Consider the following 24,547-nt stretch of genomic DNA (forward strand, 5'->3'; position numbering starts at 1 on the left):
ATATATACGTAACAGTTACTGGTCATTTGCATGTGATTCAACCCGGAGCACTATCACATGAAACATCAGCTTTTACATTTTATAGGTATTTGCTGACCAGCACTCAGCTCGCTCACCTCAACCTTGCTTTTTTACGATCGTAGTTACTCCGTTTTCAGCACTCGACACTCATTTTGTTCCGTCTTCTCAGGTATTTTGTGCGACTGGTGTCTTCTTAGACAGTACTCGATGTTCCACAGATGGATCAGTGCCCTTGAACTATCTCTTCAACCGACCCAAGTTGGTGAGAACGAATACTGGACAAACCTCGTGCGATGGCGCTGTGGTGGCTAATGCTTGCCAGATCACCTCAGCTGATAGCAATTCAAATCTGGGCACTTCAGCTGCGCATCCGATGGACCTAAAACCGCGGTTAAGCAACGCAACATCACATTTGGTGAGGTTGCTTTTCGATCAACACTTTGAAAGTCCGGGATAATGACTCATGCGTGCCCATTTTTCATGTGCGATTTAAAATATTGCTTTTGTGTATTTCAATGAGTTATTTTAGTCGCGTCTTACGAAATCCTCGGATTACATGTAGTGCTTGACATTGTCTTGAGGAAGACGCATTTGTTCAAGTGCCATGAACCTCGTTCTATGAACCAGCGAAAATGACATCACAACCAGGGGTAAAGCGGTCCAAACCGGTTGACGATGGTTGTCTCCACGAGTATCGCCTTACTTATTGCGTCTGTTATCTTCCACTGGACACGCCGTGCATTATTTTGGCCTGATCAGTGTGACTCATGTTAGTTCAATAAGATGCATACTCAGTTCCCCGTATAGTCACGTTTGTTTTTATTAATTGGCCTTGGGTCAGGATGGAGTCGGATCCCGAGGTGCCAAGTCACACGGGCGATTTCTTCCTTGTTTATCACACAAGGGCCAGACTGTTCCCCGCGGGACACCGTACCCGCCGATTGGTTTGCGCGACTAGGTAATTGCAATCCCATGTGAGGTTTTAATCAGCTGTTGGCTTTCCGGCATTCATCTGCATACTGATCAGCCGTTAGAAAATCCGTTCTGGGGAGTCATCTACGCTCACCTGATGAAGGTGCTTCTGTAGCTGAGTTCTCCGAGATCCGGCCATGTCTTTATCATAAAAATCCAGCAGAAATCCAAAGCATATGACTCGGTTACTATCAGACTCTCGGCGACAGCCGGTGACTACTATCCAGTAGGCAGTTGATCATATGGACATAAGAACAGCTGGTTGAATGCAAATTCTCTCCCCTAACCACCTTTAACTTGACCTGTGTGGCTTCTCAAGTTTATTATGATTAAAGCAACTGATGTCGACCCGTGTTGTGTTATTGATGATGTTAATATACGCACAACAGCCTTTCCTTCAGACTGCAGCTTCGTAGGGACTGATCGAGTGGCCTTTCGGCAGCACCACTTACGGAGAGCTGCTCGGAATATGCCATTTTTAGACCTTCAGTAGCTGGACATTTTGCTGTATCCTACTGCATATCAAGCATGGCGCTGCAAAAATCGGACTGTATACATGACCCCGGTTAGCGACTGTACGTCCACCCGATGTTTGCCACCAATGTTTCTCTAGTAGCTGTCTGCCATCTTTTGCTTGCGTTCCTGAATGTGAGGCAGTTTCACTATGGCCTGTTAACCGCTTCGGAGACGACGTTCAATTCCCTCGGTAGTTCGAAAGTGTCATTTTCAATGTGAGCTCATCGCCCTCTGTTGTTCCCCACGAGTTACCTGTTGATATCTGATACCTTGCACATAGTGGTCATCTACACCTGTCCCTTCTCTAGGAGTTATCACTTTTGTTGAACACCCAGTATAGCTTGGTGCTCACTGACTTTCTGTAAATCACACCTACTGTGTTATTGAACGGCAACACAAAGGAGACATTCGATTTTTAAACTAGGTTTCGCCTTTTAAGCGAAGTCAACTTCAGGCGAAAAGAACTGTACAGCCGTTTCATTCTTATTGGGAATAATCAACGGCTTGCATCTAAAAAATCTCCAGAATTATTCGAACTCGCAACCTCGCAACTAGTTGCTAAAACTAAATGTTTAGCTTTGAGCGAAGAATTATCCACATGACGTAAGTATGAACCTTCTACCTGAAAAGTCGCCACTAAAGTAGCCAGTCATCGTGTAGCTACGTGGTGTAAATTTCTGTGCCTGGAAGATAAGTAGTGTTTATCCTATTTCATTACGACTTAATCAAATGGGACCGAACCGTTTACTCTTCAGCTACTAGCTGGGAGGTTTTGAGTTCGAATCTGCCCGGGGATTTGTGAAGTATGCACTACTTATTATCCTCAGTAAAGATAAAACAGCTGTAAAATATTTCTTGGCTTCTCCGCAGATTGATTTCACTTACAAGACAAAGATTTCCCAACTCATCGTGCTACCGATGAAACGGTCAATGCTGACGACAGCTGTTCTATTGGAAAAGATAAAACAGCTGTAAAGTATTTCTCGGCTTCTCCGCACAGATTGATTTCACTTACAAGATAAAGATTTCCCAATTCATCGTGCTACCGATGAAATGGTCAATGCTGACGACAGCTGTTCTATTGGTTGTTCTAACAGACGCTTTGTTTTTTCTCTTTTCTCACCTTTCAAGGGTTCAATGTCAAACCTGATCTGGGTTTGCTCAGTGCCTGTTGGAGTCCCACATTCTGGGCCATCTGGTAACTCCGAAGGCGGGCCCAATTCAAATATCCATAGCCTACTTACTATCGTGGACGTTAATAATCCCAAGCAGAATGTGGACTCGTTTGCGATCACGGTTTCAACGGTTCTTTGTATGACGGCCATTCCAAGTAAACTGCTTCAGTTTTACTCAGCTCATTGTAATATGCACCTCTGTTCATTCGCTGTCTTGTTACTGACTTCTGTTTGTATGCTTTTAGGCTCTGATCCTGAAACTCAGATGCACTTACAAGATATAAATCAACATTGGCTTTCTGTTCCTTTGGATCTATCGGAGGAGTTGCTGTCAATGGGGCGGCGAATGACTGCAGTGCACCATTCACACGAAAGTCAGGTACACTCAACCGTACCTACCTATCCTGCGTTATCTCAAAGTGTTTGTTGGTCCACATCTTCCTATTCCATCTCCACGTCACATAGGTATTCAAGTATAATCGAAACCAGTGGATCTGAGCGGAATGTTACCTCGTCTTCGTCGAATTCACATGCAGGTGACTCACAACAGGTTGAACCTATTATGTCCTATTCCGTGGAACGGAGACGCTTTGCGGTACGAACCATACAAACTGATTGCTGTGAATCCGGAACACTTAGACCGTTGTTTTCGTCTGCGGGCCAAGGCCGTGAGTGAATCAATTTGTGTTTCTTTACGTCAACCAACTGTAGCTTCGTCACGAGCGTTTTGTTGTCACAATGCACCGACACCGTCGTCTTGCTTAGTGGCGGAGCTTTTTATAAATACAGTTTTCAGCTCAATGAGTAAACCACACGGCCATCGAAAGACCTTGAGGTACCAACATTTTCGGCGCAATAGATTTCAAAGTAGTGCAGGAATACGAGGTGAGGGTATTCTAGTAATAAGCTGACACTGCTATTTGGTTCGGGCCGTCACATGGGTTTGGTGTCTTTCTGTCAACATTGTATGTCTATAGGGAAGAAGAGCCTGGCGCACGAAAACCAGTCAGTATGATTGCATTAAACTGACTATGTGAATATTGTATGCATGTAATATCAAATTGACTATAATCAAGTGTTTCTTAAGTTACGTACAAGCCCTTGTGGTTAAAGAAGTGCAATCGAAGTCTCCAGGTCACTTAGTAGAGCAGATTACTTCATTTTGAAGTCTGCTGGAGTAGCTAAATTGGGTGTAGACCAACACAGAGTCAGACGTCTCATCAGCTTTTTCCGGTTACGTAACCGAACCCGAACAACCGCAGCTATCGATAACATACGGATGCTCACAGCACGTCGTCGATTTATGGATTCTCAGTAGAATACACGAAAGGCATTTTCTATTTCCATGGTATGGTCAGTCTCGACCGCGTGTGCTGCGATAGTTCAAGAGCTAGGATTTCCTGTCGCATGACCCTGTGGGATGCGTTCGACGCACGTCTCGTCTTACGACCAACGTATATTGCTCGACACAAGCGTATAGATAAATTCATTCGGTAGCTGGTCATGGATTTAGGCAGTTTGTCTTTCTCCCGGGTCGCAGCATTGGAATTCAAATGCAGCATTATATTAGGAAGGTAATGCATAACTGAATTATTTTTTAGAATCCTCATGCACAAGGCTACGATTAAATCCTGTTTGACTGCGACTGTGATTTTATGCTCCGAGGCGGTATTTTTCACTCTTAGTTTCACAGATTGCACGCTGCAGATAACCACTCATGATAAACACTTATTACGCAAATTTTAATTCGTCTAGCGAATGATCATCTGAACATATATATTCATTTCTCAGTCATACATCTGTTTGGATGGAACCTAATTGTCCAGATTAACCTATTACCTTGTTCAAGTCTGCATGCTGTGTACCTTATGGAGAGTAGTGCTGTTCTCTTACGAATCTCGACAGCAAAGAATTATAGTTAGTTATCTTGTTCAGATCCCAGTGTGATTTCGATATTAGGATAAACCGAACTGAAGGATTAAAGGCGGCTGTTCTAACACTGAGATGTCCTCCATGTAGTGTAATTAGAGCATGAACCGTTCAATTTACGGGCTTTATTGCCGGTTCTCGATTCTACTCATGTAGCCATTGCAGCCGGAGATCTCATTGAGATACCATGTTTATTTTGGTATATTTATTTTTGCTAAAGTCGCTTTGGGCTTTGTAAGTTCAGAGCAGTGATAATGGCTTTTATTTTTGTGACAAATGGATGCTGGAACTGCATTCATTCGGGTCACAAACGTGGTTGTTCGAGCCTTTTAATCAAAAATCTTAACACCTTTGTGAATGATCTAGCTCGTCTGTACTTGAAGATTTATGCAAATTTTTTGAAGAACTTAGAATGGATGAAATTTCTGGAAGTTGGTCTTTGACTTCCAATTTTGCCATCTGGGAAACCAGCTGGAACTGAACACTGCTTATAAGGTTGTTGAAAACACTTGGACAACTCACGACCGATTTTGCCACTCTTGGTGCTTATTAGGTGGGCGCTGTTCCCGACCTTCCGTCTACTCAAATTGGACTCAATTCGCAAAGTATACTCATTCACACACTAATTCTTCCTATTTTGGCATAGCGTTTCCTGATTTTTTGTTATTTTGTACTGAGCCATCTAGCACTTTGTTTTTAGGTTGTTCAAATTAGTACAACCTACGGTTATCATGAGTGAATACCTTCGGCTATCTCTTTGCTTTGTACCTAAGGAAAAAGTCCTCACATGTGGACACCCACTTGAAAGTCACCGTCGCTGATGACTACAGCAATAAAGTGGACCATCTTCGACCGCTTGTGCTGATGGTATTAGGCATTCTATCCTTGCAAATCGAACAAACTCACTTGTATTGAACTCAAGCTTGAATACATCTGTCTTTTCTTTCCACTGCTTCCGCAGCCACATCAACACATCCTGACACCTCTATGGTCACTTGTGAGCTTCCCTCATCCACTGTCACATTTGCCTCGGATCCGTCTCCGAATTGCTCAAACATGCCTACTAGCGCGCAACCCACAGTGTGGATTGGATGCTACAATGGGGACGTGTTTGTTCATTCAGCCGTGACACACTGGCGGCGTTCTATGCATGCTGTTCATCTTCCCGATGCTGTCACTCAGATTTGGTAGGTACTGAGGTGCCAGAATGGTGGCGTTGGCATACGCCAACGTTTACAATTGGTGTGCATTTTCAGAGGGTCTCTTTCGTAGGCTCTGATACTTATCGTTTAGTCGTGTATCTTGGTGGAAGCAATTACTACGAAGTTTTGCTATTCTGATAATGTGCTTCTCGCCAGATTCTTCTTTGAACTTTTCGTGTATTGTATTGCAAGTAAGTAACAATTCACCCGTTCCACACATTGGTTCCAAATAACCTCCATAGCAGTAAATTCTTCTAGCTTCCCGACAGACATTTGGTAAGATGGGCTCGTCAGACCATCGCCAGTACTGTAGTTTACAGTAATTCAGAAGAACACGTAAGTACGGACACGGGTGTATTGCGTGCACGTGGCCAAACTGGTCCGCTTTCGTGGCAGGTCAGCAAACAACCGAGTCACATATCCAGTCGACCAACAAGGCTCACGCGAGCCAACCAATCGGACACGCATCCAATCAGCCACTCAAGTCACACGCCAGATCGATGGTGGAATGCAGAACGGACACCCACACGCGCTAAATCTCGGACACACCGAGGCAGCTACTACGTCGTGCCTGCTCCGTTGTCTTAGCTAACACTGTTTGACATGTGAAAGCACAAATTCTCCCATGGTTCAGCTATTTTTCAAGCCAACGTTCAGTTCATACGTAAAAAAACACCTTTTGATCGTCCAGCTAAATTGCATTATTTTTGTCACTTTTGCTACGGACAGTGGATCCAGTATTGAACACATTCGTGTTGACGGTTATGTTGGGAGTTATGCATCCAACTATTTACGTTCAGTGTGTCCGCGCGATATTTGGTTTATTTGTCTCTCCCCCCGCAGATTAATGCCAGCTCTCTCACATGACCGTCTGCCTGTTTTCTCTGAGCCGTAACAAGGGGTTACCGCATCCGTTTACCCGCAAATCTATGAGTTTGCAGACCGAATGAGTATACAGTGCCACCCAAGAACTGCTTCTTACCAGTAGCTTGTTTGGCAATGAGCGCTGTGCGTTGAAGATTAGGGAGGTTCCCACGTGAAGCAATACACGATACCGTTTAAACTAAGGATTTCAGCACGAAAAAATAAATGTGCGAGAAACGCAGTTTCCTGATGATGACTAGACCCTACTAGGCAGTGATCATGTTACTTGGCTCGGTGGTGAAAGTTCGAGCTATTGACCGATAACTACGGAGTTCGAGTCCACCCTTTGCTCCTATCTGAGCTTGGTAAACACAGCAGTTTTCCATTCATCCTCCATCCTCCAGGTTGTATTATGGGTACCAAAGGTAGATCCCAGTCGGAATGCTCATTTTTATTCTTTAGTGGTTTGTGTGGTCGAAATAATTTTGTGACCAACGGACACTATCGTCTCATAACATCCCATCCGAATCCCTTATGCATTCTACTCGATTTTCTTTCATTCCTTCATCGCAGTCACTTCAAAGGGTACGCGTTCATCAGCTTAGCCAACGGACAGATTGTGGTATTTCGACGTCGTCTCCGCTCCCCTCACCCTTCACTCATTTCTTCCGTACATTCTGTTCGAGCTTTGGTCTCATCCTCCAACCTACCAGACGAAGGCCCACCACCTTCCATGGGTTCGCCAACAACCTCAACCAGTCGGTTACAGATGTCAAATTCTATCTGTTCTGCAAATGCTTTCGATTGGTTTGCCGGCACGTGGGACTTCACTGAGGCCTGTGTCATTACGTGTGGTCATGTTCGTTCTACCGGTCGACGAATGGTTTTAGTGTCATGTGGTGCTGCCTCCGTCTGGATTGCCTCTCGCAGCCGAATCACGGTTATCAATGCGACCACTCTACAGGCTATTAATGGGTATGTTGGTGCACATTTCGCTTTTGTTTACTATCGTTCCGGTCACGTTTGTAGTGTGTCAGCTATGATAATCCAAATAGCTAGTTCGTAGTTCCAATCGGAACTCGAACCTGAAAACTTGGGTTGTGACATTGCTTTAGCGATAATCACGTGACCTTGTCTCCATCACATTACATTCAGCGATGGTGATGACCTCAATGTGAGTATTTGGCATGTGTTCCTAGTCCCTCAGTCCGCTCGACACAATCGTTCGCGATTGGAAGGATGCAGTAGCAGGTTGCTAATGGGTGCTCGACACAGGAAGGATGCAGTAGCAGGTTGCTAATGGGAAGGTTGCATGAATGTTGTTGTGTCTTCCGAGCTGAACAGTTCGGTTACAAATGTAACGTCATAAAACCAGATCAGTGAGCAGTCCAACGGTTATGCCAAGCTTGGTAAGTGCTCCATTTGCGGAACTTGGCACTGTGCACATCAAACTTCAGTAATATCACCCGAATTCCCAGTATTTAGATTCTTTGTTACTAGCTGTAAACCTGTCGCGGCAGTTTTTTCCACGTCGCCATAACCTTTAAAAAACCAGTGTCTAACACACAGTGACGGCCCTGGATTGTTCTAGTTTTTTTTATTGTTGCTGATGCTGATGGCACAGTGTCTTCGGTTAACTTAATTTGGTGGCCTACTGCGCATATTTATTCATTCAATCTTGTTCCCTAAATTCCACCTGGATGATGTTCTTTAGGATTGAAAAAAAGTGATTCGGGCTAAATACACGCATTTCAAACCAATTTGGATTTATTGGAAGACTTAACGGAATTCCAGCTGAATCTTTCTTTTATACTATTCTTCAACTGACTGTTGCATAATGGTCGCCTCATTTTCCAATTGATACGATTTTCGAGAAATATCGCAGTATATTTTCTGATTGAACACACTACTCATAGGATTGACGAAATCTCTCCTATAACCAATACGGGACTTCGCTGGGATTTAGTGAAGTCTCCCCTTGACACCGAATTAGTTTACAAACGACTGTAATTCGCCAATTAGCGTGCAATTTGGTATTCAACTAAAGTGTAGGGTTTGTCCCAAACGCGCCTCTCTCTCGGTTCTCGGTAAAACATTTGATCCATTGATGAGTTCCACATCTCATTTGGCTCGCTCCTCTTGAATAATCAAATACTGTTCATTCCACAGTTTTGAACTTCCGTCCCCTCGAGGTGCCCAGGTTCACCTCATGGATTCAGGTGGTGGTGCTGTGTGGATCGGTATGCGCCCTGACGCTGTCCTCTATTCCTATGATGCCGTGACACAGCAGCTTCTACAAACTGTGGAGTTTGGGACAATACTCCTAAAGCAATTTCGTGAGTTCGTTTCCTCGTTTTCAATAGCACCTTTCCTATCTTTGCTCCAAAGTTATTCTTCACGTATTGTTGAATAGACTTACCTTTTAGTTCACCCCTTCGACTACTGAGTGATATTCCATACGTCCGATGACTTGTTTTTCTGCAGTATGTCTAGATTTAGAGCCCCACTAAAAAGGGCTCCGATTTGTACTTTTTTATGAACTGTGAAAAGAGAATTATTTTCAGTGTATCATCCCACTTGCATTCACTCACGCTGTGACGGGTTTACTGATCCCGGCTACTGAAGCTTTTCCGTCACGGCTGTTCGATGTCTTGACGTTGCTTGTATGATATGGTCTGTTCGTCCTCGTTTCGTTTGCGTTTTATTTTCTGTTTGCATATGACATCACCGTGCTGGTGCTCTTGAACGCTGATATTCTACAATGACGCTGTTTAAAACCTGCGTGCTACCAAATATGGTAGCCTGAATTTGTCTCTGTGAGTGCAAGACGGAAGAAACCGTGACTATCCAGGTTGAGAGTTGATTCATACTACACCGCAGTATAGTAACCTCTATTCAGAGAACACCTCTGGGAGCTTCTGGAACGCTTCATCGACTGGACAGTTTTCCCTGTGGAGGACAGCCAATAATGACCATGCCTTTTGCACTGGGATGAGGAAATTTCACTTGAATGTGGGTGCTTTCCAGCAGTTTTTTTTTGATGGCGATGAGGTGGATTCACTACTCGGTTGTCTGTGGTTCACACTAGCACAATCCTGTCCACGTGGGTGCCCAATAACCAATAACTCTTCATCTGGCTAAACAAGAATAATGACAATCAAACTTCATAAGTTATCATGAAGGCACGTTCATATACAGCATCCAAAAACATTGAATTTTGCGCAACCCCATCCTATTCTTCAGCTGTCATCTTCGTCTGTGGTTACACTAGCACAATCCTGTCCACGTGGGTGCCCAATAACCAATAACTCTTCATCTGGCTAAACAAGAATAATGACAATCAAACTTCATAAGTTATCATGAAGGCACGTTCATATACAGCATCCAAAAACATTGAATTTTGCGCAACCCCATCCTATTCTTCAGCTGTCATCTTCGACCGTTATTTCAACCTTGAAATCTTCCAATAATTGGTGCTTCTTACGCATCCGCGGCTATTTTAGCGCCTATGCTCATGAAGTAAGCTTTTAAAATGCTAGCTAATCAGTAAATCAAGATAAATGATATATGATGTTTCCCTTCTAACTACTTTTGGAGACTGAGTTAGTCATTTAGAGAACCAGAATGGGATTTTAGGATTTGATCTCCCGTACTTTGTAGTAATGCTGTCTATATCAACTCCGCCTTACGGCAATAGTCAAAAAATGTTTTGTAAAATAATCAGCCTCAGTTCAACCGGACATTCGCCAAGTCATATTACTGAAGATCGCATTTCTTGTTACCAATAATCACAGCTTTTTGTAGGCATGTATCATCAAAATCCTATCCTAAGCTCTGCCCCGAAAGTTGGTCGGCTCTTACCCCTCTGACCTGTACTTTCCCGAAGCCCACATTACCTGCTCACTGATTTTAAGGTTGGCAAACTCATTGGTCGGCTCACTGTCGGACTTAGCCTAATCAGTTTCGTACCATTTGTCTGCTGCATACTCCCCATTATCACCATCACCGTCCTAATACGATTGGGAGAGTAATGGGGTTTAACTACCATACTGAAGTGTCAGCTCATTTAAGGTAATCTGCCTACCAAAAACGACCGATGCACTTGTACCTTCATGCATTCACCTCAGTAGTCGAAGGAGAAACTGACTACGTTAGCTCAAGCAGGGTCACGAGCAACCTTCTACAGGGGGATTGGAACCGACAACTCTTGAGCATCTCCTATTGAAAGTTACTTTCAGTTCAGGAGGAGGATTGCCTGCTGATGGTTCACATGACTATATTTGACCATTTTCACCAAGTTTGTTTCATTGACACTCACTAAAAGGACTAACTCGAGACAGTACATTATGGAAGACATGGCCTTCGTTCGTAACTGGGCAACGCGGCAGTAGCCCGGCCCTCGTGTTTCCTTCTGGTGGCATGAGAGTTAGGCACCGGAAAGGTGCTACGGCTAAACGACCAGAACGGAAACCTCCGCGATTGAATGCTCCGCAATTTCGGAAGTCGTTCGGCTATCACAGAAGCAAAGATGGCGACAATACGCGCAACAGACCCAAAAAAGCTTATGGTGAGCGAAACAACCAATCATAAAAACGGCTCGCTCATTTCCAAGAGGGACACCTAAATCATTGGGCTTAACACTCAGGAAAATTCAACTGACCATCTGTAATCAGCTAATCGGATTTCCAACACGTAGCAAAGCCCTGGACTATGAACTAGGGATCTCGGACAACGTGTGAAATACCCAAATGATTTTTCTTCCTCAAGCGCCATGGAGTTCTTGTCCTGACAAATCCCAACCCGTTCTTTTTGAAGATGGAAATAAAATTCCCAGTCTAAGTTATTTGCCTATATCTGGATAAAACAAGCCGTCTCAACAAACTGGGATGAGTTGGTAGTAATGACAAGTGCTCGCAGGCATTGTGGCTATTGCAAGGTTGTTTATGTCCCTGTTTCTACGTCGTCTGATGAAAGCATATGGGAGGTCTCCAAAAGCTTCATGCAAATAATAGCATTCGACAAGGATGATCACCTGCCCATTTTCGTTTAATTTTGTCATCGATAGACAACGGGGTGAACTCTAATGGATCTCTAACACTCCAGTGTTGAGATCTCTTCGGACTAGAACACTGTTGACCTGGACTTTTTAAACAGTATTGTTCCTCTCTTTCAGGAAGAACAGAAAGCGCAAGTATTACTAGAAAAGTTCCTCCAGTTCTTTCGCTTATGGGTGTTTCACACCCGTAAAGTGCTAACTCACGTATAGTGATGATGATCAACGAAAATGCTGGTTTCATGCCAATGAATGCGTTCGTCTGGAGTCTTATAGGGACGCATTTGTAATGCCATCTTTACGCAACGAAGTTTCATTGATAATCCAGTTTAAATGTTACCACATGATGTAAACAGGATGGTCTTTCAAGGTTTGCTGGGCGAATGTCCCAAAAGGACGACCTATTATTCACCGAGATCAACAGATTTTCATGGTGGCGCATGTATGTGGCTGTTATTTGCGCCGTTGTGCTGATAGAGGCTAGCTTAAGTTTCTTTGCACTTTGGTGATTTGGCGTTTATCCGCTTCATGAGTCGATGCTTTTGTATCGCAGCAAGGTGGAGTTTAACTCATGTCCGAATGAGGATTTGAGCCAACCTTTCCGGTTTCCCCTCGTCACTCGTCCCCTTCCACTCTACGACGGACAACTTTCTACCGCTGACACCCATCAAAATTGTATCAAGATCCCTGTGTGACAGATGTCAAGACTCATTTTTATTCCCGGTTAGCAAGTATTGGCAATTTTGTTGTTTGTTTGTTCGCTGAGCTGGGTAATTCGACTGCGAACGTTTAATCACCAATCGAGGTGAAATCAGTTCGTTTTTAGAGTTGGTTGTTCGTACAACAACCAACCCACCGCCACGCACCACTACACATCCTAACAACGCACTGATGATATCACCTCGATTGGTGATGAAACGTTTGCAATCAAATTGCCAAGCTCAGCGAACAAACCAACGACCATTTACGCTACCTGAACTACCAACATTTTCCTCTGTATTCGCAAGTATTACTTCATGTGCTGGAAGCACTTATTGCTGCGGACTTTACAGTTCGGCATAGCGCAGTTTACAAGTCAATCACTGTTCTTACATCACTTTGCTGTTTCGGACTGCTCCACGATATGGTTCAGTTGAGTCATCTGATTACACTGGTATTCCAGTTAATCGCAGTTAATCGTATATCGCCTCTAGATATCCCACCCTTTCTGCAGCACATCGTAAAAAAATTTCTCCGGTGTGAGTATCCACTACATAGGCGGGTAAGTTTACAGCAGTTATAGTTAAATACAGCAGAATACCCCTATGATTCCAAGATGTGAGTGAGCTCTGGGTGTGGTTGCTCAAAACATGGACACTTCCGTAGAGAACCGTGTTGTCCACTGGACTACTGTGGCACAGCCGGGTAGCAGGTGCCTCGTTCATGCCACAGGGATTCGTGTGACTCCTGAGTTTGCTAATCTAATCTCAGGCGGACATTTGATGTCTAACCATGAATCATAACCACTTTGCATGATCACTTCTCAGTCAGTCACTTAGCAAATTTGGACGTTCCAGTAGCTGATGCCAATAGGCCTGCTTGCATTGAGTCTTCCAGCTAGCTTACTGTTTTTCCCTGCCGCATTACAGATTGGTGTCTCATGCAAACTCCATAGCTTTTTTATTTGGCTTGTTGGTTGATTTAGACATCGTCCTGGTGCTGCGAGGGTATACCATACAAGCAACATCTTGAGTACCACTCGAACATTTGATTTCTGCTCAACTGGGCGCACTCTACGTAATAACCATTGAGAAAGATAGGTCAGAACTGTCGTGCTAGTAGCTGAGTTCCGAGAGAGTTTGTGTTCGTCATCTCTACCTAAACTCGTTTGTGTTTTCACTCTTGGCTTAAAATTAAGGTTCAGCCCACTCTTCTAGACGTACAACACTGGACAACTACATAGGTTACAACGCCTGGTGCTCGCTTTGGCCCTCCTGATTTAGTAGGAATCAGTGAATGGGCCTTTCTTCTACAGGTCTTTTTGAGGTGTTTCGATGCAACTTCACTCGTTTCACTAAACAATCGTGGTGACTACTTTGCAGCTTTTGGAATGAGCCAGTCCAACATTTTTATTAGTCTGATGCTCTCGAGCTGTCTAGTATGAGGAAAAACAAACATAGGCTAGACTCTGTTGGATAGATGTAAACGGGTGTTTGTTTTCATAAAGCAAACTACTCAAAAGGTTGCTGAAAAACTGGTTTTATCTCTCCTGATTCTTTATAGTGCATTCAGGTATCCAAAAAATCAAAGCCACGGGTAGAGTGAACAGTGTTTTCGCACCAGGAGTAGTCCATGGGGTTTTGTGTATTGAAGCACCACCAACTAGTCTTATGGTTAGTGATCCGCGTATTATACAAAAATGTAGTTGAGTTGAATCACCTGACAGTATCCACGTGAATCGGCGTGAGTCATGTGGCGATGGAGTTATTTAGGTTGTAGGTAAACACTGTTTACTGAGAGAAAATTTCGAACGTAAAGTAATATAACCCGCTGAAACCTTAACTTAGTTCTTAACATCGTTGTCTATCTATTCGTTGCATCATATGTACCTGAAATTTTCAACTGAAAATCTAAGATTCTGCTGATTCACTACTTCCTTGCTATTTATTCAACTACTTAACTTCTCAGCCTAGGTTCATTTTCATTTGTAGCACTGGTTCTTTACTTAGCGAGGCCATTTTCGCATTCAGAGGACTGATAGTTCTTGATTGTTGGCGTTCAGTTTGTTGAGGCCTGCTTATATCTTGCGTAAACTTGTCTTCCTGTGCCATGATGACTGCCCTCAGCATAAAGGTGGACTGTGAACATGGAACTCCCTTTTAGCTTCAAATTGTCTGAATGTATATCTCTACTCGCCCTGTTCAAGGATGGTGGTGAATTCCTCAGACAGTGCGTGTCTAGTCTATTTGCATCTATCTCAGGGGGCAGAGACCGTCCCAGACAAGTGGAGTGAGTCGATAATAGTGCCCACTTCAGAAGGGTACTCGCAGTGGATATGATAAACACAAAGGCATCAGCTTGACTCCGGTTGCAACAAGGCTCCTAGAGTCACTGATCCTCTGTCGTGTTACGATGGTACGCAAATCCTTGACCCTCCAGCATCAAGCGGGATTCCAACCGCGTATAGGCTGCGTTGACCACATTCTCACACCCCACCAGGTGCTAGAACAACACCGCATGTAAAAACGACCCGCAATCCTGGTGTTGCTGAATTCAAGGGGGCGTTCGATTGTGTCGATCGGTCAGTGCTCTTTGCCGCACTTGCTCAGCAGGATATGTCCCATAAGTTTGTGAACAAAACCTGGTCCCTATAATCACACTCCCGGGCGTGTGAGAGTATGTAGTGGGCTCTGTGAAAGCCTCGTCACAGATGTCTGACAAGGATTTCCACTCTCTCCAGTTTTGTTCAACTTCGTCATTGATGGAATACTGAGGCGAACACTGGAAGGTGTTCAAAGCCCCGGTGTTCGGGACGTTGCTGGTGAGAACCTTGTCGATCTGGAACCCGCAGACGATATCGTCTGTATCTTTGAAGATGAAAGCGAAGCGCAATCCCTGATGAATAAACTGATCATCATGATATCTTTCTGGATGCGCCTTGCACCTTCAAAATGCAAAGCAATGCTTCGTAACGTGCAGTCTGTGAACATACCTCCTTACCATTCAAGGGAACCATTGGAGGTTGTGGGGAATTTTACATACCTCGTCAGTTGTATTAGCTCTGACGGGAGTGTGTCTGATGAAGTTATTGCACTAATCGCAAAGCCAGAATCGCATTTGTTAGTTTGCATCACTTGTGGCGTCAAAACGGTATATCACTGGGTCTCAAGAATCGCGTGTACCAGGCTACAGTAAGAGCTGTGTTATTGTATAGTTGCGGACCATGACCCCAGAGGACAGATTATGTGAGGCCTCTTCAGTTTTTCCACTACGGATGCCTCAGAATAGTTGCTGGTGTCGGGTGGCGCCGATATTTTTGTAACGAGGTAGTCAGGAAACGTGTAAGATCATCTAGCATTTATTTCGTCTGCAGAAGACATTCAAAGCCGTCATCCGCGTTGGCTCGCTCATATGCCGTGAATGGCGAATCACGGTATACCGGGGCGAGTATTTTTCTGTGTCTCTTTCGGAATAATGCAAGCCACCACGCGGGCAACGTGGCTTTTGGAAGAAGGATGTGGTTACAAGGAGCTTGGGTGTTGGTATGGTCCACCTTTTTGAGATGCCGTCACCATGACCCTGTGTGTACTTGGTTGGAGACGTTTTAAGAGGTGGTATATAACCGATGTTAGTGGTTTTCTCGCTTTCATTTTCTTTGCAGATTTTCCTGTCGAACGTTTGGATATGTAGGCACCTCAGACTTGCCCCTGCACCACCCAGTTTCTTTTTGTGCACTTTGTTGCACCAAATATGGTTAAATGAATTTTCTGGTTGCACAGCGGTGAAGCATCAGTACTAACATCAATGCTTTTGTTGCGGGGATGATAGTGCACCACTAAACAGCGACACGCTGCTTATTCACTACGCACTGATAACGTCACACTGACTGGTGACAAAGGGTCTGCAACCCAAATGCCAGTGTAAACGAACACGACCACCGATATTTGCATCGTGGTGCTTAGCACCTTCTCTTTCCCAGGTTGTTTTCGATTCTATATGCTGCCTGAGTAATTGGCGTAGAAGGACCATACCTTGGATTTTCTTCAATCCTACTGAATCTCCTGGAGATTTCTTACGAAGGGCAGGATTTTGCGTTCCATTCTCTTCGTTTTCCCTTAGCTTACCATTTTCCACTTACCAGACTTATCGGTATCACATTTTAGTTCTGTTTTTACTTCTTCTGACTCTTGTATAAAGCTGCGAATCTCCAAAATGATGAGGCCAGCTGTCTGCAAATTGTATAGCATCGAGTTTTCCCGATCGACGATAACGTTAGTATTGCGGCTGGTGTGCGAGTTTTTGCTCAGATAAGTGTATGCTGAACCTTTAAACACCAATTCTTAGAAAAATAAGGTTGTTGGCCTAAAGGAGCTGCTACTTAGACTCCCACTTTCCTTGAAATGGTTCGAAAACGTACTATGTACACCATGCTGTGTGTTATTACCTCATAGGATCGGATTCCCCCTGATAGCCGTTTAATGTGTTTCCGCACCTTTATCTGGCTAAATGATTTCCTAACCGGTCAGTTTCTACTAAGTTTTCTAACGGAACGTAATCATTCACTGAGGCGCGACCGTACGTGTCAAAGAATGTGAACGGTGGTACCCTTCCAGATTCTGTTCAATTTTCCGTCTGACTATTTAGTCTGCCGATTGAATTCATAGCCTTCAAGCATACGTGAGCGAATCAGACTGCCACTCAGTGGAAATTCAGAACGGACCAATCAAATGGATGAAAAAGGAGTATGAAAAATGGAAAACCAGCGTGGTGACCAGTCGAATAAAGAAAGGCAAACCATGGCGCAGCAGAACTCGGAAACCAATCAATCAGTCCAGGGACAGGAGATTTTCGGACGGAAATAATCGACTCACTAATCGAATTCAAGGAGTATGGACCGCAACACAACACAGGTCGGAACAGACCAGTGTCCCCGTCAGCCACTCAATGAAGTAGTTATCATCTAGACTTTGGCAACAATTTAAGCTTAGGCACATAAGAAACACTGTCACATGCACTGATGATGTCACCTCGGTTGGCGATGAAACGTCTCCAAGCTAATTGCCAAACTCGCTGAACAGATCAACCGGTAACAGCTAGTGACTTTGTTCACTTCCTACTCACGTACAACCGTCTTATGCTTTTTCCGTGTCCACCGCTCAAGTGAATTTAATGTCCGACAAATATTGGTCTTGACTGAACTGAATATGTCTCGTATCCTTTCGAGCGCCCATAGACCTGGTAACATTAGTTGTTGTTTCTTTTCACATGCTGCAGCTGATCTCAAACGCCACGGATGTTCAGGCTGTCGTAAAGGAAAATGCTCCCACCTCTCCGTCACAGCCATGATGGTTTCAGACGTGGGTCTATGGCTGGGAACCAGTAACGGAATTGTGGCCAACGCTCCCTGGGACAAGCAGAAACATGATGTCCCGAGCAACCATTCAAGTACAACGGGTAAAACTCGCAACAGTTTCCCTGATCTGAACGACAGTTATCCCGCTGTGTGACCGTGGACGAAGTAGCCATGTTTGCTATATTCATATGTATCTTCTCACACCAACCCGTTTGTGGCTTAGAGACGCCAGTGCCACGGGACATGATTGGTGGAATAGGTGTTCTCATCGTACTCATACAAACACTCCTGAAGATGGTGGTTGTGTTTTGGGAATCATGTATTCCGAAGCGAAAATAGGCAACTGATGTTGAGCTGTCAACTTAGTAGCTTGGCACTGCACGGTGCTGTCTGTTAGTTTACTGGAGTTGTTTCTATTTTCCACCCTTTCTGCTAGACCGCGGACTTTGAGATGTTATCCACAAAGTTGAATTTTCAAACCATCTTGGTTCAACTTCCGAAGTAACCTTATAGAAGTTCGTTAAGCTTTTCTGAATTATCTTGGTTCTCTCACACTTTCCTTCGTTATCCTTTGGATGAAATCATCACCAGTGGTACTAATCTTACATATCGGATATGAAAGCAGCGTAACAAGTAATTGCTCAGTAGCTAACTGGCTACTCGAATAAGAATTTCGGTTCATCTTATCAAAATTGCGCTGGAAATGCTTTTTTCCCTTGTACAATGCCTCCCGGTCCTCCTGGGACCGGTAGCTAAATCCACTCCCTCTAGATAGCCTGTCATCAACCGATCCGCTGGGACTTCTACTTATCTTTCCCATTTATCTTAGGATTGTTGAGCAGCCTGAGTCGCAGACGATAATCTCTTTCTCATAGCAGTGTTCCAACAACTTTTAAGGCACATTTTCACTTCAAGGCATATTTAATTCGGTTTACTTTACAAGATTTCGTCTCCGTCACTTTTACCCTCATGTCGTTCATAGACAGCAGCTTGTCTCTGACTGACCTGAAATTTTTCCGTATAATTCCTCTGTTTTTATCATAATAACGCCATAGACCTATGCCCCATGACCAACATTTAGGTTTATATACTATTTACACTGCCTGTTAGTAGCTAATTGGTGGCAGAGAAACAGGATCATATGTATAATTTGACTTTCTAAATAATATTCAGCGGACTGACTACTTGTGGTTACTTTAAAAGCATCGTTGGGCAGCAGTAGTCCAAATCGGACTTTGCAGAGTAGATTAGTACTCTACACTTTACTCTCGTACTTATCCTCGGCGTCCCAACCCAGCCTATTTCTTGGTCCTTCTTGTTTATTTACTCTTGTACAAAAGTGATTCGGGGACAGTGCACATCTCTTAACTTTCACATTTCTCTCGACTGCACGTAGGGCCTACTTCATCTGGATCCGTTTCTGTGGGTACTATCCTCGTCTCCAAACTTCAGGTTAGTTGGCTTTGTGTTCGCTTGGTTCGCTTTTATACTGGTGCTGGAATAGAGTTTATTTTATACAATCCTACAATCGTAATAGGGAAATTTGCAGGTGGCTTTTCTGTTTCTAATCAATGTCCTAGTCTGTCTATCACGAATACCTGGTCACAAATCGTTGGCATTTTTAGGATATAATCCTTGTGATTGTAGCTTTGGCGGGAATGATTCATTTTACTGAACCATAACACATGATGGTATTGTGTGACCAATATATCGAATCAGTCGGACAAAACGGTTTACAGACAATACCTCACATGCTTACTTCACTAAACACGTATTTGCAACCCGAAATGGGCGCAAAAAACCGTATAGCCTTAGGTACGATAAAGCGCGATACTTTATCCTGCATAATTCTCTGTCATCTGCCACAGCTGTTCGAGCCATTTGCGTACGTAGTCAGCTGTTATCAAATTAGACCGAACTGATGTCCACTGGCGTCGTTTTTCGGAACATTGGCAACCAACCGCGGCTTCCTTCGTAGACTTCCGAGCAGCATTTGGGCTGAGCTGGAAGCTGGTAATTTGCCTAAGTGAGAAGCTGCCGATTTTTATCAAAACTTACTGCATAAGAACGAAGGACCACACCTGTGTATATGGTAGATTGGTAACTTTATTGAAACGACCAGGTTGCCCACTGCTAGGAAAGCTGTCCGATGTCGAGATCGATTAGACCATGAGTCATGCTCTACAAGGCTGTCCGGGTATTCAACTCGGTACAACCACGTGACTCGCACACCCGGTCCATGTGGACAATAATCCAACAGAACCGTAGATAGTTCTTGATAAGATTTGTCACCATATAGCATTGGTTGAACAGAAGCGGTAGGGAATACGATGTTCTTTGTACATCATCCAGAGCAGTTCTTGTAAGAAATGAGTCATCCAAACCATGTCCTTTAACTATTTCAAATTCATGATTCTACCGACCTGTCGGCCTAAAGAAGAGTTAGATGACAGAATCGAAAGCGATAGTATTTTTATGTATTTGAAGAGTAACATCTGGTAGTGCTTATCTCTGTGAACTAGGTTACGAACGTTCCATGTTTGCTCAAAAATAGGGGGGGGGATGTTAGTCCTTAATTCAAAGCAAGAATAAGTATACATGGACAATTCACTGTTCCGACCTTTGTGTTCATACGGAGCTGAGTAACATCGTATCCGCGAAACTAGAGTACACACATTCCAAAAATGCATCTTACATTTCTACAATCCGGGTGTGAAATTCCGGAATGGATTTGGAACCACAGTTATCAGGGGCTTCAACGGATGAACTCCACTTAGTAGAAGAGAAGCTCTTACTGGTTTGCAAACATTCCAGGTCGTCCCCATGGTTAAGACAGCTTTCCTGTCCTCTTGTCTTCTTGGTAGAGGTTACACGATGACAGTACCCGTGAAGAAAATTCTCCTGGATGGCTATTATATTGTCATTCTGACATACGGAATGCACTATGAAATCGTCTTGGCTGGGAAGCTTTCAGTCAGTTCCCTTTCATAACCAGTTGCCACGTAAAGTACATTCGGCAAGACCATATGCATTATTCAAGCCTTAGTTTCCAGCGATCCAGTGCGCACTGGTTGAGTGGTCATAACACTCACCTTACATGCCAGATGACCGGAAGTCGAATTCTGGTGCGGCGAAGCATGTCTTTTCGATGAGTGCTAATATGAACCGAATTACATTCCTATGGAAGTAGTTATATCGGGACAGTGGAAGTGATGTTCGGTCGAGAGTGCTATGGAGATAAATTTCACATAAAAATAGCGTCGTGTGAATCGTTATATGAACATCTGTATGAACATCTTACGGAGAGGGTATGATGTAAGCTCCCAGTGTCATCCGGCTTTCGTTCAAGTGCCTACATCTAGCTCTTGGATATTCGACTGGTGACGTGCAAGGTAACAGACATAACAAACAGAAACAGACGTTCGACTGTTGAAGCAGAGAAATTGTTGAGATACAGAACCGTCGTCATGGATGCTGGATTCTGGAAATGATCTCCGCGCAATCCGTCGGAACTGATTCATGTTTTCGGAGTTATTGGTTTGGAATAAGTATTTAACCAGCTTCTTTTGACGGACAACCAATAAATCGTCAACGAGGTTATAACACCTGATGCCCACTTTCACCCTTTCAGTTTAGTGTAAACACCCCCACGGGAAGACAGTGAGTAGGACTTCCTCACCAGAGGCCAAATGTTGACAGGTCTTTTGGGAGCGTTTGCTGGAGTGGAAAGGATGACTTCACTCTTTTCTCAAGATACCGACCTCGGCTCCTGGAGGCACCGAAGCAAATAATGTACGATCGCACACTAGCAGTCAGTTTCTGGGATTGTGGCGAATGGCCAATAGAGTTACACCTCTTCTTAAACTTTGTAATCTTGTTTCACTGACCCAATTACATTTCAAGGTAATTTCTCTGGTTCATTGGAGAAAACATGACTTCTTCATGTTCGTAATACCTTGTCTTCTGTTCATGTCATTGTGGTCGATATATGAATGTCACGCTGTACTGGCTTTCTGGCTTTCGTGTTCCACTGATGTTAATCACCTTGTTTAATCTTGTTCGTTCAGGTCAGTCGGCACAAGCACGATGGTGCTGTGCGCTTTTTTACCGCTGTTGAAGGGGGCGACCCCGACCTGAACAGTCAGGATTGTGCGGTCAACAACTCTGAACAGCCTATTGATCAAATCGCCCCACCTTTGAGAAAGTCAACCTCCTGGTCCCCCTTGCCACTTTCTCCTAACAACCAGCCCCAGAAGAGGCTCGTTCTTTCAGGTGGCCGAGGCTATGCCTGTGTAGACGGTACGTGAGTGCTCTTGTTTATCACATACGAAAGTAGCTTCACTTTGCACTTCTCACCCGGCTGTCTATGGGGTACTGGTGTCTCATGAAATATGTTTGTGTATTGCTGAGCCATGTTTCTTTGACTAGTGGGCAACCAGCGATGTAGTTAGTGATTCATCTCGAAATATTGCTGAGACTAAGAAAATCCTCTTAACAATTGTTAGTTTGTGTATCTCTGTACAACTTACCCTCGCCTTACTTCAGTAACAGCTGCGGGATTTGACCGCATTTTCCCTGACACTCCAAAGTCATGGAGCTGGTTTATATGCTTCATACGCCTTGTGCTTGGGTTCCACTTCACAAGAACATATCCTTAACCCCAGCTAGTCTGTACAGAATGAAGGACTCGTGGCGAATAATATTCAGTCATCCTCGGTGGTCCCATCTGGAAGAGAATATTGCTCAGTCCCCTGGAAGATATTAACCTGAAGACTTCTCCCACATCAGGCCACGGGGCACTTGTTGATTGGCATTATACTCGTTTTTTTCTTTAGAGGCCGAAGATCAGTACACGGGTTGGGCCGTTTGATATCCAAACGTTGTATTGTGATACACTGATATACATTTACTGATAACATTTACTGCTTGACAGTTGTGGTGGCTTGTCAATTTCTAACCAGGAAAGGAGGATCATCCTAAGTTTGCAATCGGACGATCAAAGTCATCATCCATTCATTTATGTCTCCCATTGGACAGTACTCTCAGTAGTAGCACCATTCATTCCCGAAGATCGGGAGATCCAACTATCACTATGGATATACCAGTTTAGAAGCAGCAAGCCTTTAAATTGGTGGATGCAGCTCTGTATTGGACGACATGTATTGGCCGAGCGGCATTTCTGCCTAAACCACCAGTTTTCGTCTGTAGGCTACACTCATTTCTCCGTATAATTCCGTATGAAATTGTCTGCCCACTACAATGTAGACTGTAAGTGAACTTTGGAAAGGTGTGAATAGGCACACCACAGCAACGACTGATCTGACCGAGGATCAAAGAAACGGCATCTCTTTACTCTCAGGGATTCTCACTTGATTTTTTGATCGCCCTTTTTTGGGTCCCTTATGACGGAGCGCCCACATGTTCTATCTGAAAAGCCTCTCTCGGTTTGTTGCAGATCCAGGAACAAGGTTGATGCTAACCTCGCTTGCTTGAATCCGCACAAGATACGTTCCATTGACGCCCTTGCTGGTTGTAATTTTTCATGTCCCAATTGGCTTGGTCCTTCTTCTTGAGCCTAAAACACTAATTATCAAACAGTGCTTTTATCTCTCATGGTTCTTATCACCAACTATCAAAGTTAATCTATACTTGCCTTTCTATCCGCGTTTTGTATATAGTCCGCTTGACTGACTTCCCGTAGCTTATGCGGATTTTGTCTTTTCTACACACAGCCTCTTTCAAGTGACCGTGTTTTACTAATGTGTAACAAAACGTTGACTACTTTCCTCCTGCTGCTAATAAAATTATGGTTTGGGCTGTTCAAAATTTATTTACAGATCGACCTAGTTCCGAGCCGCGGTCGTCGGAGGACGGGGGATACCTAATTGTGTGGGATGCTACAGCTCGATAGCGCTTTCAGTGCCACTGTGGACTGACAGCAGTCTGCACATCCAGGCGTGCATTTCCAAAATGCTCTCGAATTCACCGCTTTTACCGTACCATGCTCCATCTCTTTTCCACTCGTCGATAACTACATCTTGGACCGTACTGCATCAATAGCACCAATGAGTAACCCTCGTAACATGAGGCACCTCCAGGCAGAGGTCAGTTATCTCCATCCAATTAGTCTTTCATTCCTCAATTCATTTTTTCATGGCTTGTCTGATCCGCACCGAATTTCCCCTCACAGTTAAACCTCCATCCGTATTTGTATGTTTTCGGGTTGTGCCTCATTTGGTCTATCGTCAGACAACCTTCCTGTTCCCTCCACATCCATCCCGTCCTGCTATTGACTCATCCGATCATCTCATATTTTGTTGACCTTTTGTCATTTCATTAAAAAAACACTTTTGTACATTATAGGCTTCTGAAACACCTCAGTTCTTTGCACTCAAATGACGTCTTCCCAAATTCTGTTAATCATGCGCCCTGTTGGTGACTTATTATTTCCGATGTGCCTCATTACAACTCCCATTAATTCATGGTGCCTTTTGATGTTGCTGGCTCCTGGACTTCTGAATTTCAGCACATCCGCGCTATAGACACCTCAAAACAGACAAATCTATAGGTCGGTACTTTCAAAACTCACGGCCTTCATTGGTTTCCTTGGAGTATTGGCGCCGAAGTCAGGCGATTCCAGTGGTGCCAAGTATCCACTTACGTGAACCTCTTGCACCTGTTCAAATAAATATGAACTGCACCTTGAGAGGACTGTGCAAATCAGTGGGAGAACTTCATGGATTTTCTAAAGAGACGTGCAGCT

The 24,547-nt window shown here is 44.0% G+C and overlaps 1 protein-coding gene across 1 annotated transcript in view; it reads left to right on the forward strand.

Annotated features, from left to right (window-relative positions):
* Positions 1 to 24,258, forward strand: part of T265_08008 (hypothetical protein) — a gene marked incomplete at both ends in the record, with an annotated part of 48,013 nt that extends 23,755 nt beyond the window's left edge. Inside the window, 10 exons of the mRNA XM_009173695.1 lie at positions 191 to 436; positions 2,641 to 2,839; positions 2,930 to 3,352; positions 5,575 to 5,800; positions 7,253 to 7,654; positions 8,849 to 9,015; positions 17,706 to 17,885; positions 19,181 to 19,236; positions 21,852 to 22,083; positions 23,622 to 24,258. Of these exons, the coding sequence (XP_009171959.1) occupies positions 191 to 436; positions 2,641 to 2,839; positions 2,930 to 3,352; positions 5,575 to 5,800; positions 7,253 to 7,654; positions 8,849 to 9,015; positions 17,706 to 17,885; positions 19,181 to 19,236; positions 21,852 to 22,083; positions 23,622 to 23,695 (2,205 nt within the window). The remainder of the gene's footprint in view (positions 1 to 190; positions 437 to 2,640; positions 2,840 to 2,929; positions 3,353 to 5,574; positions 5,801 to 7,252; positions 7,655 to 8,848; positions 9,016 to 17,705; positions 17,886 to 19,180; positions 19,237 to 21,851; positions 22,084 to 23,621) is intronic.
* Between the last annotated feature and the right edge of the window lie 289 nt (positions 24,259 to 24,547).

The sequence above is a fragment of the Opisthorchis viverrini genome, assembly GCF_000715545.1.
Source record: "Opisthorchis viverrini unplaced genomic scaffold opera_v5_197, whole genome shotgun sequence".
Classification (NCBI taxonomy): Eukaryota; Metazoa; Platyhelminthes; class Trematoda; order Opisthorchiida; family Opisthorchiidae; genus Opisthorchis; species Opisthorchis viverrini.